This window comes from Orcinus orca, chromosome 3 (assembly GCF_937001465.1).
Source record: "Orcinus orca chromosome 3, mOrcOrc1.1, whole genome shotgun sequence".
In the NCBI taxonomy this organism is placed as follows: Eukaryota; Metazoa; Chordata; class Mammalia; order Artiodactyla; family Delphinidae; genus Orcinus; species Orcinus orca.
The window spans coordinates 111,301,798-111,317,405 of NC_064561.1; the positions used below are offsets into that span (position 1 = coordinate 111,301,798).

The 15,608-nt window shown below is 37.0% G+C and overlaps 1 protein-coding gene across 1 annotated transcript; it reads left to right on the forward strand.

Annotated features, from left to right (window-relative positions):
• The first annotated feature begins 7,442 nt into the window (after positions 1-7,442).
• LOC101281371 (coiled-coil domain-containing protein 6-like) lies at positions 7,443-11,720 on the forward strand. The gene is given in 5 exon segments (XM_033400301.2): positions 7,443-7,517; positions 8,370-8,613; positions 9,213-10,031; positions 10,034-10,370; positions 10,372-11,720. Coding segments are annotated over 5 exon segments (1,647 nt in total). The 3' UTR covers positions 10,544-11,720.
• The last annotated feature ends 3,888 nt before the right edge of the window (positions 11,721-15,608 follow it).

Here is a 15,608-nt window from a genome sequence, read left to right on the forward strand (position 1 = left end):
TATGCTCTTACTCAGCTATTTTGGATTCTCCATAAACAAGAAATATATTCTTCTGGATTAAAAATATTATAGGAGAATGCTTTTAATAAACTCAGAATTGTCTGTGATTAATAATTTTGTTCAGTCTTCACACATTCAGGATTTATTTCCATTTTTGATTACAAGAAAAAGATACTTCTGATTAAAGGAATAAGAAAGAAAAGGGGAAAAAACAGTAGGAGAGGATGAGTGGTGTGTTAAAGGACAGATTGAGTGTATGTATTTTAATCTGGCAGTTGTCTCGTGTAATTTTTTTTGCCAAAAGACTGCTAATTTCATACAAAAATTTAAATATTGTAGCAGTCACCCAACTTAAACATTTGGCAAATAGTTATCCTATTTTAAAAATGGAAAATATTTCTCAAGTGCTTCTGTTTTCAAAATACTGTCTCACGCTATTCTTTATGTTTGCTTGATCATTCTTTGGGAGAAAATTCTCTAAATTTGGGATGCAGTATATATACATTTCCTCCTATAGCATCTATTCAATAGGACCTTGGTTTATTCAATTAGTTAAAAATGAGAGGGCCATGTTTTTCATTTTTCCTCATTCTTCTTCTCCTTCTCTTCCTTCTTTTTTGATAGAGTATATCTACATCTTTTAAAACACATACAAGGTATACTGAAAAGAAACATTACATTCCTGGGGTGTGAAATACATTTTTAACATGAAAACTTGACAAAAAAAATTTCAAGTTTTTTTTTATTTGCCTCAGTTTAAATAAAAAACAAACCAAAATCCACTTTTCACAGGAATATAGAAGCTCTCACTTTTAGCTGTGAATCATCCCAAGGGAAAATTTACTGGATTCACAGGGCTTCAGGCACCATATTCTCAAACCCATGAGTACCTTTTGTTATTTCTTCTGTATGCATGCTGACATTAGAGGGAACTTTTTTTTTACTGAAAAATGAAGCTGGAGTGTTGAAGTTATACAGTCTGCTCTGGTCCACTTGACCACATTACTGTCAAATCTATCATAGTTTCTAGAATTCCTAAGAAAAAATTCTTCTAATGTCTGTTTATATAGTTAACACGGACTAGCGTGTGTGTTTGTTGTTTTCTGTCTAAACAAAGGAACTTATCTTCTCGTTTAGGAGTAAGGAAAATATTTATATAAAAGCTTACCAAAAGTTGGATTTGTTATACCTTTACATATTAGGAAGAGGAAGTGATATAATAGGTTAACTACAGTAAATAAAAAAGCAGTTAGGTATTTTGACATTCTGAATCTTATGCCTTTAATAAAATTTCTCTCACCACTAAAATATACTATTCTTGACCAATTAACTCATTTATTAAGAGCACTAAATAAAGATAATATGTTCACAGACTGTGCTAATAATCTCAATTAGTCATTTCACCAACACTAGGCAAAAGAATGGTTTTGCTGAAATTTTTCACCACACTAGGACAGCTCATCATAAATATCAACTGACCATAAATCTTTGAAAGAAAAATGACTATATTATAATCTAATGTTGTCAAAAGTGATTTTACTATAAAGCAAATGATGCTTATTTCAGCTTCAAGGACCCTCATTCTCATTTACCCTTCCAAGGCCATCGGAGGAACACTATAACATGGTCACTTGGTCACACTATTTTGTAAAATTAGGTAGGACAATTTAACTGTAATCAGTTAAGACTGCTGTCTCTTTTCACTCTGATTTTCCTTCTATAATAGTTGGTATTTAAGGATAAGCATGTGGGATATTTTTCTAGGAAAATGTTGAGTTGTAGACACATTTATTTTTGATTTAACGGGCTTATTTAAGTGGTTTGCAATCAATTCTGTGTAGAGTTAAGCTATTACTAATTGTTCCAAATATCATGACCCAAAGGCATAAGGGCCAGAGGTCATATGATAATATGAACAAGTTCTAGGCACCCAGCATCAAAAATACGTGGGTAGTAGAAGACAAAAAAAAAAAAAAAAAGTCTTGCATGTAGGGAAAAAGTAGTCTCTAGAAAAACATGCTAGATCATACAACTCATATACAAAAGAATGTTGATAAAGTTTTTCTACAATGTGGTGGCAATCCTAAAAATTCCTATTATATTACCAATTAGCTGTCAAACTGAAATAAACTTTTCTGGCCTAATAATAATAATAACAATAATTATAATAATAACAATAATAAAGTGATCTGTCAAACATTCAAGGGAAAGAAAATTATTCCTCTGTCTCTCTAAAAATCATTATAACATTGCTTTCATACAAAGAAACAATCAAAGAACTTATAGCCAAACGATTTTTAAAAAGGCTTATAGAGATAGATCCAGGAGTTAATTAATAAGAATAATCATGTATTTCTTGACTTCTTCCTCCTTCTTCAAAGCTAGGCATGGTGGGTGGAATCCTTCTTATGTTTCTATCTCTCTGACCTTTCCTATTTCATCTTTGTTTTCCTCCTCCACTACACTTCACTGAAGGACTTTTCTGTTCTCCTTTTCTACATTTAAGGGCACATGTGATTACACTGAACCCATGTGAAAGCAGGATCATCTCTCTATTTTAAGTTCAGATGAAAAGTACCTTCATAGCAGTAGTACCTAGATTAGTGTTTGTTTGAATAACCAAGCAATGGAAGTCTGGAAGAGACATCTTTAGAATTCTGCCTACCCTAGAACTGATTTAGTCCAAATTTCTGATTTTAAAAATAGGGAAATTTAAGATGAGTTTTATCCAAGTACTTAGTCATGGATTTTTTGCTGTATTAAAAGATAGATGAGACTACATTTCTTATATTAAGATTGATAGATTATCTGCTTAGGAAAGAATACATGCAAGCCTATCCAATTTTAATAATAAGTTGTAATTATGCTCCCCTCTAACCAATAACAGAAAATACCCCTACTCCAAGGCTTAATAGAGAATTCAAACTATCTGCTATACTGCTTCTTCCAAAAATCTTATCCAGTGCTACTGAAACTTGAAAGATGGACAAAGTATTGAGTTCTTTCCTCTGTATTGGTCAGCAATGTTTTTTAAAGGGCCCCATAGTAAATAGTTTAGACTTTTGGGACCTATGGTCTCTGTCACAATGATTCACCATGCCACTGTAGAATGAAAAGAGGGATAGAACACAAGTAAATGAATGGCTGTGAATGTATTACAATAAAACTTTATTTATAGATTTGGTGTATGCGGGGAGAGGGTTTAGTTTAGTTTGCTTAGTTTGCGAACTCCTGGTGTAAAGATTTGGGTACTCTATGTCCATGCTGAATTCTTATGGCCATCACAGAGAGGGTGCCATTCATGTACATTTTATGCTATGCCCTTGACATTAATTGATATTTGATTTTAAAAATATATAGTCATATTTTAAAAATTGCTGTAGCTTATTCAAAACTCTTGTTGAAGTCAGTGTACAACATTATGTTGTTCAATGTCCTTTTATAAATTCTTCACATTACAAATTCCCTTCAAAATTGTGTCAGGAGTGTTTGGGGTTTCTTTTCCCCTTCATGCTGAATTAGCATGTTTCATTTTATCAGAAAATTAAAATTACATATCCCATCACTTCCCTTTTTGACTTGATTTACAGGAAATATAGATTTATAATGAATACTCATTTCTGTCCTTCTATATGTAAGCTTTAGGGCACATTTATTTTCCCTCATTTTTTAAAACTTTTGGTCTTATAGTATATGTGATTTTAGCTTTAATCTTCCTAAAATCCTTACCAATGAATATATAATAGTAGACTTGGAATTAAAATTCTGGTTTATGATTAGTCTTCCTCAAATATAAATATTTGCACTCACATTTCATTAACTTCAATTAATTAATTTTCTGCAGACCCTGTACACATTGTGTCTGTTGATGGAATTGGTCTTTTATGTATTTAAACTTCCACACAGAGTAAAGTCTATGTCTATGTAGTTAACTCTTTTTTATATTGAATTATATCACATATATCAGGTTTTCTCAAACTTGGCACTATGGATACATTTTGAACCAGAAATTTGGGTTGAGAGAGGCTGTCTTCTGCATTGCAGGATATTTACCAGCATCTCTGGCCTCTGCCCACTAGATGCCAGTAGCACTCCTGCCACGTTGTTTCAACCCAAATAGCTCCAGGCATTGTAGAATGTCCTCTGGGAATGTGTGTGTTGGAGGTGGGGGACATTGGTTGAGAACCATGATTTATTCAGAAATTGTCCAAATTATGAGTTAACAAATTGATGAATTTTCATGATGTGAGCACACCAGCATAATGAAAAAACGGATCAAGAAATACAGTATTACCAGCATCCTGCAAAGCCCTTTCTTGCCTACTCACTATCTATACCTTCCCACAAAGTAAGTACCTTTATGACTTTTAAGACCACAGATTGGTTTTCTTCTTTTGAACTGTGTATAAATAGAGTTACACAGAATGTCCTTTGTTGCTTTCAATCAACATTACTCTTATGAGATTCATTCACATGGTGCATAGCAATAGTTCTTCTATTACTGCCAAATTCCGTAATTTATTTGTACATTTTACTGATAAAGGGCACTTTGTTTTCACAGCTTTACCTGTGGGAATGTTATAATTCAATTCAGTTTCTTCTGTTCTAATTTTATACTTTTTGGTCATTTTTTTGGTTACTTTTTTAGATTGCTTTTTGAGGAATTTGTCCATTTTCTGTTATTTTCCAAGTATATTGGCATAATTATTTTTTACAATATTACCTTGTTCCCTTTTTATTTGTTGTAGAATCTATAATCTCTCTCTTTTTATTCTTGGTATTGATAAATTGTGCTTTCATCCTCTCTTGAACATTTGTGCCAAGGGTTATCACTTTATTACTCAAAAAAATCAACTTTCGGTTTTTTTTTGAATCCCTCTAATATGTATTTATTATCTGTATTTTTCATTCCTTCTTATACTTATTGGAAATTTTTATCTTGTTCTATCATCTATTGAGTGAAGAATTAAATTCTGCCAGCTTCATTATAGATTGATTTATTACTCTTTAGTTCTGACACTTCTTGCTTTCTAGAATTTTTAGCTATGTTATTCAGTGCCTATACATTTAACATAATTCTATCTAGCTAGTGAATTGATCTTTTAGCCATTACAAAATTACTCTTTAAACCTGGTAATACTCCTTTTTCATCTACTTTTTCTGGCATTAATATGTCAGCAACCATTTTCTTTCTTTTTTCTTTTTTTTTTTCCTTGACAGTTTTATTTCAATGTGTTTTTGTCCTTATATTTAGGATAGATCTCTTTAAATATCATGTAACTAGACTTTCTATTTTAACTGTCTGAAATTTTTGTTTTTCAATTGTAATATTTAGCCTATTTATATTTGATGTAATTATTTACATATTTGATCTTAAATCTTACTACAGGCATACCTCATTTTATTGACTTCACTCTAATGCACTTTGCAGATATTGAATTTTTTCAAATGGAAGGTTTGTGGCAATTCCACATTGTGAAAGTATATCTGTGTCATTTTTCTAACAGTATTTGCTCACTTTATATTTCTGCATCACATTTTTGTAATTCTCACAAAATGTCAAAATTTCCATTATTATATTTTTTATGGTGACCTGTGATCAGTGACTTTTGATGTTACTATTATAATTGTTTTGGGATTGCATGAACTGCGCCCATGTATGATAGCAAACTTAATTGATATGTGTTGTGTGTGTTCTGACTGCTCCACCAACCTGCTGTTCCCATCTCTCTTCCTTTCCTTGGGCCTCCCTATTCCCTGAGACAAAACAATATTGAAATTAAGCCAGTTAATAACCCTACAAAGACCTCTAAATGTTCAAATGAAAGGAAGAGTTGCATATCTTTCCCTTTAAATCAAAAGCTAGAAATGATTAGGCTCAGTGAGGAAGGCATGTTGAAAGCTAAGACAGACCAAAAGCTAGGTCTCTTGTGCCAAACAGTTAGCCAAGTTGTGACTGCAAAGGAAAAGTACCTGAAGGAAGTTAAAAGTCCTACTCCAGTGAACACAAGAATAATAAGAAAGTGAAACAGCCTCATTGCTGATATGGAGAAAGTTGCAGTGGTCAGGAGAGAAGATCAAACTAACCACAGCAATCCCTTAAGCCAAAGCCTAATCCAGAGCAAGGCTCTAACTCTCATCAATTCTATGAAGGTTGCAAGAGGTGAGGAAGCTGTAGAAGAAAAGTTTGAAGATAGCAGAGATTGGTTCATGAGGTTGAAGAAAAGAAGCTCTCTCCATAAAAGTGCAAAGTGAGGGGCTTCCCTGGTGACGCAGTGGTTAAGAATCCGCCTGCCAATGCAAGGGACATGGGTTTGAGCCCTGGTCCGGGAACATCCCACATGTTGCAAAGCAACTAAGCCCGTGCACCACAACTACTGAGCCTGCACTCTAGAGCCCACAAGCCACAACTACTAAAGTCCTCACGCCTAGAGCCCAAGCTCCTCAACAAGAGAAGCCACTGCAGCAAGAAGGCTGTACACCACAATGAAGAGTAGCCCCCACTCGACGCAACTAGAGAAAGCCGCGCGCAGCAACAAAGACCCAAAGCAGCCAAAAATAAAAATAATAAATGAATAAATAAATTTATTATATAAAAAAAGTGCAAGGTGAAGCAGCAAATGCTGATGTATGAGCTACAGCAAATTATCCAGAAGATCTAGCTAAGATAATTAATGAAGGTGATTATACTCAATAACAGATTTTCCATGTAGAGGAAATAGCCTTCTATTGGAAGACTGTGCCATCTAGGACTTTCATAGCTAGAAAGGAGAAGTCAGTGCCTGGCTTCAAAGCTTCAAAGGGCTGCCTGACTCTTGTTAGGAGTTAATGTAACTGGTGACTTTAAGTTGAAGCCAATATACCATTATACTCATTTCCCATTATGAAAATTCTAGGACCCTTAAGAATTATCTAAATCTACTCTACCTGTGCTCTCTACATGGCATAACAAAGCCTGGATGACAGCACATCTGTTTACAATATGGTTTACTGAATATTTTAAGCCCAATGTTGAGACCTAAGGCTCAGAGAAAAAGATTCCTTTCAAAATATTACTACTTACTGACAAGGCACCTAGTCACCCAAGAGCTCTGATAGAGCTGTCCAACAAAGTTCACATTGTTTTCATGCCTGCTAACATATCATCTATTCTTCAGCCCATGGATCAAGGAGTAATTTTGACATTCAAGTCATATTATTTAAGAAAAACATTTCATAAGACTACAGCTACCATAAATAGTGATTCCTCTGATGGACCCAAGCAAAGTAAATTGAAAGCCTTCTAGAAAGGAGTCACCATTTTAGGTGCCATTAAGAACATTCATGGTTCATGGGAAAGGGTCAAAATATTAACATTAACAGGGATTGGAAAGAAGTTGATTCCAACCCTCATGGATGACTTTGAGGGGTTTAAGACTTCAGTGGAGGAAGTAACTGAAGATATGGTGGAAATAACAAGAGAACTAGAAGTGGAACTTGAAGATGGGACTAATTTGCTGCAATCTCATGATCAAAGTGTAACAGAGGAGGAGTTGCTTCTTATGAATGAGAAAAGAAAGTGGTTTCTTGAGATGGAATCTACTTCTGGAAAAATGCTGTGAAGATTCTTGAAATGACAACAAAAGATTCAGGACATTACATAAACTTACTTGATAAATCAACAGCAGGGTTTGAAAGGATTGATTCCAATTTTGAAAGAAGTTCCACTGTGGGTGAAATGCTATCAAACAGCATTGCATGCTACAGAAAAATAGTTCATAAAGGTAAGATGGAGTGGCCAAGATGGCAGAGTATGAAGACCCTAAGCTCACCTCCTCCCATGAGGACAGCAAAATTGCAACTATTTACAGAGAAATTATTTATGTGACAAACCAGAGCACTAGCAGAAAAGATCTATAACTAAAGATGTAAAGAAGGAAGCACAACAAGATAGGTAGGAGGGGCAACCCACACACAGGAGGATAATTACAATTGCAGAGGTTCTCCTCAATGAGCAAGTGGTTGGAGCCCCGCATGTGGCTTTCCCAGCCTGGGAGTCCTGCACATGGAAGATAAGCCCCAAGAATGACTGGCTCTGAAGGCCAGTTGGGTTTACTTTCAAAAGAGCCAGAGGACTGTGGGAAATAGAGACTCCACTCCTAAAGAGCACACGCAAAACTTCACATGCTCTGGGACCCAGGGAAGAAGGAGTAATTTGAAAGGAACCTGGGTAAGACACACCTTCTGATCTTGAAGAGCCTCGTGGAGGGGCAGAAGGCAGCTGGGGCTTGTCCTGGGAACATAGACATTAGCATCAGCTGTTTTGAGGAGCTCCTTCTACCACATGGACACTGATGCTGGCAAGCACTATTCTGGAATCCTCCCTGTAGCTTATTTGTACCAGGACTCAGACCAACTCAACAGGTTGTCAGTACAAGTACTGGAATGCCTCTGGCCGAGACACAACTCCACCCACCAGCAGGCCTGTTGCCCTGAAACCCCCTGAGTGCACAGCCACCCCAGGACCTGGCCCTGTCCAGCAGAGGGCCCAGGACCTGGCTCCATACACCAGCTCTAGCCACGGGATTTCCAGGGCCCTGCAGCCAGAGATCGGGGACCTGACTCAGCCCACCAGTAGGTCTCACCCACCAGTGTGTACGCACTGTCCCCAGGACCCCATGAGCCCACAAACAGGCCAAAACACCAATTCTGGGACCCCCAGGGCCCTGCATCCGGAAACCCTGGGACCCAGCTTTGCCTACCAGTGGGCTGGCAGTAGCTCCGGGACCAGCCTTACCCACCAGTGGGTAGGCACCAGCCCCAGGAAATCCTGGGTCCTGGTCCCACCCACAAGCAGACCAAAACACCAGTCTGGGACCCACAGGGCCCTGTAGCCAGGTAGGACATATAGTTCAAATGAGCAGAGAGTAGTGCGCTGCTGGGATACATAGGGCATCTGCTTCAAAAAGCCACTTCTTCAGGATCGGGAAACATAAGGAGCCCACAAAATACATAGAAATAAAAATAGCAAATTAGGTAAAATGAGGGGACATTAGGTAAAATGAGGGGACAGGGGTCCCCTTCTTCAGGGGACCAAAACCCCAGAAGAAGAATGAAGTGAAATAGGGATAGGCAATCTACCCGCTAAAGAGTTTAAAATAAAAATCATAAAGATAATCAAAGTACTCAGGAGAAGAATGGATGAACACAGTGAGAAGATTAACAAAGAGAAGATATAGTCATTGACCTCGGGCGGCAGCGGCAGGAGAGGCGGCAGTGGTGGGAAGTGGCTGGAGCAGGGGGCATTGTCATCTCACCCTTCAGCCTGCAGGAGCTCATCAAGCACCTGGCCTCGCTACAGCAGAACAAGGTGCTCAAGGTCCAGCTGGAGACCTACAAACTCAAGTGCAAGGCACTGCAGGAGGAGAAGCGCGGCTTGCGCAAAGCCAGTGTGACCATCCAAGCCCAGGCTGAATGGAAAGAAGAATTCATCAGTAACACATTATTCAAGAAAATTCAGCCTTTGCAGAAGGAGAAAGAAACCCTTGCTATAAATTACGAGAAGGAAGAAGAGTTCCTCACTAATGAGCTCTCCAGAAAATTGATGCAGTTGCAGCATGAGAAAGCCAAACTAGAACAGCATATGGAGCAGGAATTCCAGGTCAGCAAACTGATGAAGAAAACTAAAAAACTGGAGAACGATACCATTTCTAAGCAGCTTACATTAGAACAGTTGAGACAAGAGAAGATTGACCTCGAAAGTACTTTGGAACAGGAACAAGAAGCACGAGTGAATCGTTTCTGGACAAGGATGGAACTTGAAGCTGAAAAGCGAATCCTGCAGGAGAAATTAGACCAGCCGGTGTCTGCTCCCCCATTGCCTAGAGACATCTCCGTGTAGATCGACCCTCCAGAAAACGTGATGCGACACATCAGGTCTTTAAAGAATGAACTGGAGAAGCTGAAGAAGCAACTGAGTGCTGCCCAGTTACAGCATTCCGAGATAATGGCGCAGTATTTGGAGGAGGAACTTCACATGAGGGAAGAGGACCTGAGAGGAAGCTGCAGAGGGAGATGGAGAGGAGAGAGGCCCTCTGTCGACAGCTCTCAGAGAGTGAGTCCAGCTTAGAGATGGATGCTGAAAGGTATTTTAAGGAGCTGTCTGCACAAGGATTAAGACCTCACATTGTGTGCAGCCCGATCCCTTACACACCTTCTCCCAGTTCAAGCCGGCCGATATCACCCAGTCTCTCGTATGCAAGTAACACACTTGGTTTCATGCCACCAACTTCACTGACTAGAGCTGGAATGTCTTATTACAATTCCCCAGGTCTTCATGTGCAGCATATGGGAGCATTCCATGGTATCACAAGGCCTTCACCGCAGAGAAGCAAGTCCTGATCAATTCAAATGGCCCACGCTACCTCCGTCTCACAACACACAGACCCCTGTCCAGCCACTGCCACCTCCATCTCCACCACCCATGCAGCCCGCAGTCCCCTCAGCAGGCACCTTGCAGCCTGCCCCCTCTCAACAGTCGGTTCACCCCTCCTCCCAGCCTTAATGCATGTGCTTAGTCCGAACCTCATGTCGGCACACGTTCTTGTACAGTGGAGCCGAGCTGTCGACTCAACGCCAAAGGCTTCCTTCCCTGGAATATGAATGTGACTTATTTGCACTGAGGTTATCTAGGCTTCACTATTCATTATGTTGCAAATGTGTGTCGGAAACGCAGCCAGTGTTGTGGATCTACAACTCTACACGGACGACTTTTTCCTTCGGTGTTTTACTTGAATCTACATGTGTGCACATTCCCTGGCTGGGACGTTGGCTGTTCGACTGTTTGGTAGTTCAGCAGCAGTGTGCAATTTTCACCTGGCCCCAGAGCTTCGTTTTCCTGGCTTTTAGGTTGGAAAATAAAAAGGTATATCTTTTTATTTTTTTCCATGAATTTGCAGAAAATTACTGAGCTGTTATTACCCCTCCCCTCCCATTATAATGGTGTTTACCAAGCATACCAATAATTCAGCACTACAATTCAGAACTTTGAAAATCTAGCACTCAGTATAAAATGGGAAGTTAGAGGGATCAGTACCAAAGACAATGCTCAATAGAGCTTTCTACAGATACACTTTGTATGGGTTATTTTCAGTATATCCCAACATCCATGTCTCTTGTAAAACAGATCACCTAAAGTACTGGATCACATGGCTATATCTTTTCCACATGCATGGGATTGATAATTATTGTATATCCAGGTGTGATTTTTTCTTTATCCTTGATGTTAGCCTCCTCAAACTGGACCCCTCTCACGTGAGTCGATAACTGTTGTCCTACCCACCAGTGGTTGTTATGACTGATTAGAAGGTGCTGTGTGATTTCTGCCGCAGAGGACAGTGTGATTGTAACAAAAACAGCTATTTCCCCTTTCCATTCTTTACTTGTGTTTCCCTAAAACAGAGTTCAAACAAATATTTTAAAGGTACAAAATACTATTAGAAAATACTATTTGAAATAAACATTATAGGAATATCTTAGCATAACGGCCACAAAATACTTTATTGCTGAGGACTTTATTGCTGAGCACAATATCACTGAGGACTGCTTATTTTGCCCAGTAAAATTGAGTGCAGTGTACAGAGAAGTATATCTTGAATGCATTATTTCTGTTCATTTAGCACAAATAAATTGTTTGGTTTCACTTTAAAGTAGAAAAATGAGTTAGAAGATATACAGAAAAAGCAAACAGAGATTAAGAATGCAATAACTGAAATAAAAAATACATTAAAAGGAATCAACAGTAGATTACATGATACAGAGGAACTCCTCAGCAAGCTGGAAGACACAGTATTGGAAATCACTGAACCTGAACAGAAAATGGAAAAAAAGTAAAAAGAAATGAAGACAATTTAAGAGACCTCTGAGACAACATCAGGCATACTACCATTTGCATTATAGTAATCTCAGAGGGAGAATAGAGAGAGAAAGGAGCAGAGAACATATTTGAAGACATAATAGCTAAAAACTCCGTCAACCTGGGAAAGGAAACAAACATCCAGGTACAAGAAGTACAGAGAGTCCCAAACGGGTTCAACCCAAAGAGGATCACCCCAAGACACATTATAATTAAAATGGCAAAACTTAAAGAGAGAATATTAAAAGCAGAAAGGGAAAAGCAACAAATTACAAACTCCCACAAGGCTATCTGCTGACTATTCAGCAGTAACCCTGCAGGCTACAAGGGAATGGCACAATGTGTCTAAAGTGATGAAAGGAAAAAACCTACTACCAAGAATATTGTAGCCATGAGGGCTCGCATTCAGATTTGATGTAGAGGTCAAAAGTTTTACAGATAAGCAAAGCTAAAAGAGTTCAGCAGCACAAAACCAGTTTTATAAGAATTGTTAAAGGGACTTCTCTAAGTGAAGAAGAAAAAACCACAACTAGACACATGAAAATTATGAAAGGAAAAAGCTAACCGGTCAAGACAAATACATAGTAAAGGTAGTAAAGCAACCACATATAAAGTTACTAGGAAGGTTAAAAGACAAAGGCCACTTTTATTCAACATAGTCATGAAAGTCCTAACCACAGCAATTGGACAAGAAAAAGAATCAAAATTGGAAAGGAAAAAGTAAAACTGTCACTGTTTTCAGGTAACATGATACTATACATAGAGAATCCTCAAGATGCCTCTCACTACGAGAGATCATCAATAAATTTGATAAAGTGGCAGGATACGAAATTAATATACAGAAACCTGTTGCATTTCTATACACTAACAATGAACTATCAGAAAGAGAAATTAAGAAAATAATTCCACTTATAATCACATCAAAAGAAAAAATTACCTAGGAATAAATCTAATTCAGAAAAAAAATCCTTCATGAAAAAAAATGTCAATCAGTGCAGCAAACTTTATTGTATTATTTTAAGAATTGCCACAGCCACCTCAGCCTTCAGCAACTGTCATCCATCAACATCGAGGCAAGAACCTTCACCAGCAAAAAGATTATGATTGCTGAAGCCTCAGATGATGGTTAGCATATTTTAGCAGTATTTTTTTAATCAAGTTATGTACATTGTTTTTTAGACATGCTACTGTGCACTTAATAGACTACAGTGTCATGTAAACATACTTTTATATGCACTGGGAAACTAAAAAATTTGTGTGACTCACTTTATTGCCCACTTTATTGTGGTGGTCCAAACCTGAGATACCTCTGAGGTATGCTTGTATTTACTTTCCATTTGTCAAGCTATTTATAGCTTCTTTCCATTTTGTCTTACTCTGATTTTTTTTTTTTGGGGGGGGGGGTCTCTCCTCATGCCTTGTGGGATCTTAGTTCCCTGACCAGGGATTGAACCCAGGTCCAGGGAGTGAAAGCACCAAGTCCTAACCATTGGACTGCCAGGGAATTCCCCATTTTGTCTTATTCTGGATTAAATAATGTTTATTATTTTATCCTTCATTAGCTTCTTCTTTATATATTATTTTCACCACAGATTAAAACATGCATTTAATGCTTCATTATTGTTTACTATAAAGTAGTACATATACTATGTATGAAAATATAATGAAATCAGAACACAATAACTCTACGTCTCACCACTTCAATATTTGTGTATTGTTGTCATGAATTTAATTATGCATATAGTTTTGACCAATATAAAATTTATAATTTGTAAGTCAATATCCATGTTTATTTCCTTATATATTGACTCTCTACTTCTCTACATTGCTTTTTATCTCTTTCTACGTTACCATATTTTTGTTCAGGATCATTTTCCTTCTGCTTGGAGATCTCCACTTAGCATCTCTTTTAGTTTGGTTTTCTGGTGACAAATCATTTCAATTCTTGTTTGTTAATGTCTTTGCTTTCATGTGTAAAGAATGGTGTGACAAGGTATAAAATTCTAGGTTGGCAGCTATTTTCTCTTAGTACTTTAAATAGGGCATTCCTTTGTCTTCTGTCATCCATCATTTCTCTTAAGTCACCTAGTTATTAATCTAACTGCGCATTAAAACTTACATGTCTTTTTCTCTCCAGGATCTTAACTCTTCAAATCATTTATTGCCTAAACAGCTCCAAACTACAATTTTATCTTTCCAGCCCCTTGAGATTGCAAAAAGATCCACCAGTTTTTCTGCTTCTCTGTTTTAGTCACCTGGATGGATTATTTGCCTCTTGGCCATCACCAAAAATAATAGTAGTAATAATAATAACAATAATAATTAATTAATACAAAAACCCCCAAATATTCCAGGGGAAAAGCTATTATCAAAATGTCAGCTCTTCATTTGTGGTTCCTTCTCTCTGGATTAAAGCCCCCTCCAGTACTGGTTGCCTCAGTGGTTTTCAGATATCTTTTTATTTCTTTACTTGGATTTTTAGTTATACGGGAGAAGAAAATGTTTATTTTCTTCAACATCCATAATACCTAAAATTTTTACTAAAAAAATTACTATAGGTTGAAAAAATGTAAACATTTCTTTTTAATTTTCCTGATGGGAAAGTACACTGCTCTACATTGCTCTATATTGTGTTGCTGTCATACTTCCTTGTATTTTCCGGTGTCTTCAAACTAGGGGATGATAGAGAGTGTATTACATACATCCTCTCTTAACTTCTTTGGAAATGCCACTTAAAACTTTCACTTTCAGCACAGTAGCCAGAACTAGACACATGATCCCATGATAACTGCAAGGAAGGATGGAAAATGTAAGGGAGCGCAACAGAATATTGGTGAGAATTGGCATGTTCTATAGTAATCATCTATAATATACCAGTTTAGAACTACACAAAAACTACATTGATCACATTTAGAAGTATTACAATAAGGATAAGGACTTTATTCTATGATCAATAAAAGTGACAATTCTAATGGGTCAGATAAAACATCATAATAAATCTGTGTGCTCATTTAATTTTAGAGAAAATATTACTAGCAAACCTAAGAATCTAAGAATATGTTCAAATATTAATTCTCTAAGATGTTGTTGCTCAGACTGCAGATTGAGCATATACAATCTGTTGTATCCATAGAAATTGGAGTTCAGTAGTAGTAAGTAGTTCTTAGGCAAGTGGTAAATGAAATACCTCTGGCACTTCTACTTTCTTATCACATTTTTTTTCCATATGCTAGGGGGAAAAAGCTGGAATTTAGAAAAATTTCTTCAACATCCATAATACCTAAAATTTTTACTGATAAATTATTATAGGTTGAAAAAATGGAAACATTTCTTCTTAATTTTCCTGATGGGAAATTAGGTTAATTTTTTTTTTTAATTTTTTGCAGGGAGGACATTTAAGGAGAGCAAAAGTGCAAGTTGAAAAAATGGCATGGCATGGAGTTATTGGTAGTCTTCAAAGTGATCTTGAGAAAAACAATTTGGATAACAGATAGTCTAATGGAATACAAAAAAAAAAAAGTTTGCAAAGCCAGTATACAAATAAGTTCTTGTTTTTTAAAGTTTCATATGACATGATCTTTAGGAGTTGCTAAGTCGTTAAAAACATGCCATTCATTGAAAGATACCAATAAATGTTTAAAAGAAAAGGAAAATAATAATGCAATCATTCATACACTGCAGTTATTTTATTCATAAATAAAGACAATGCTTAATT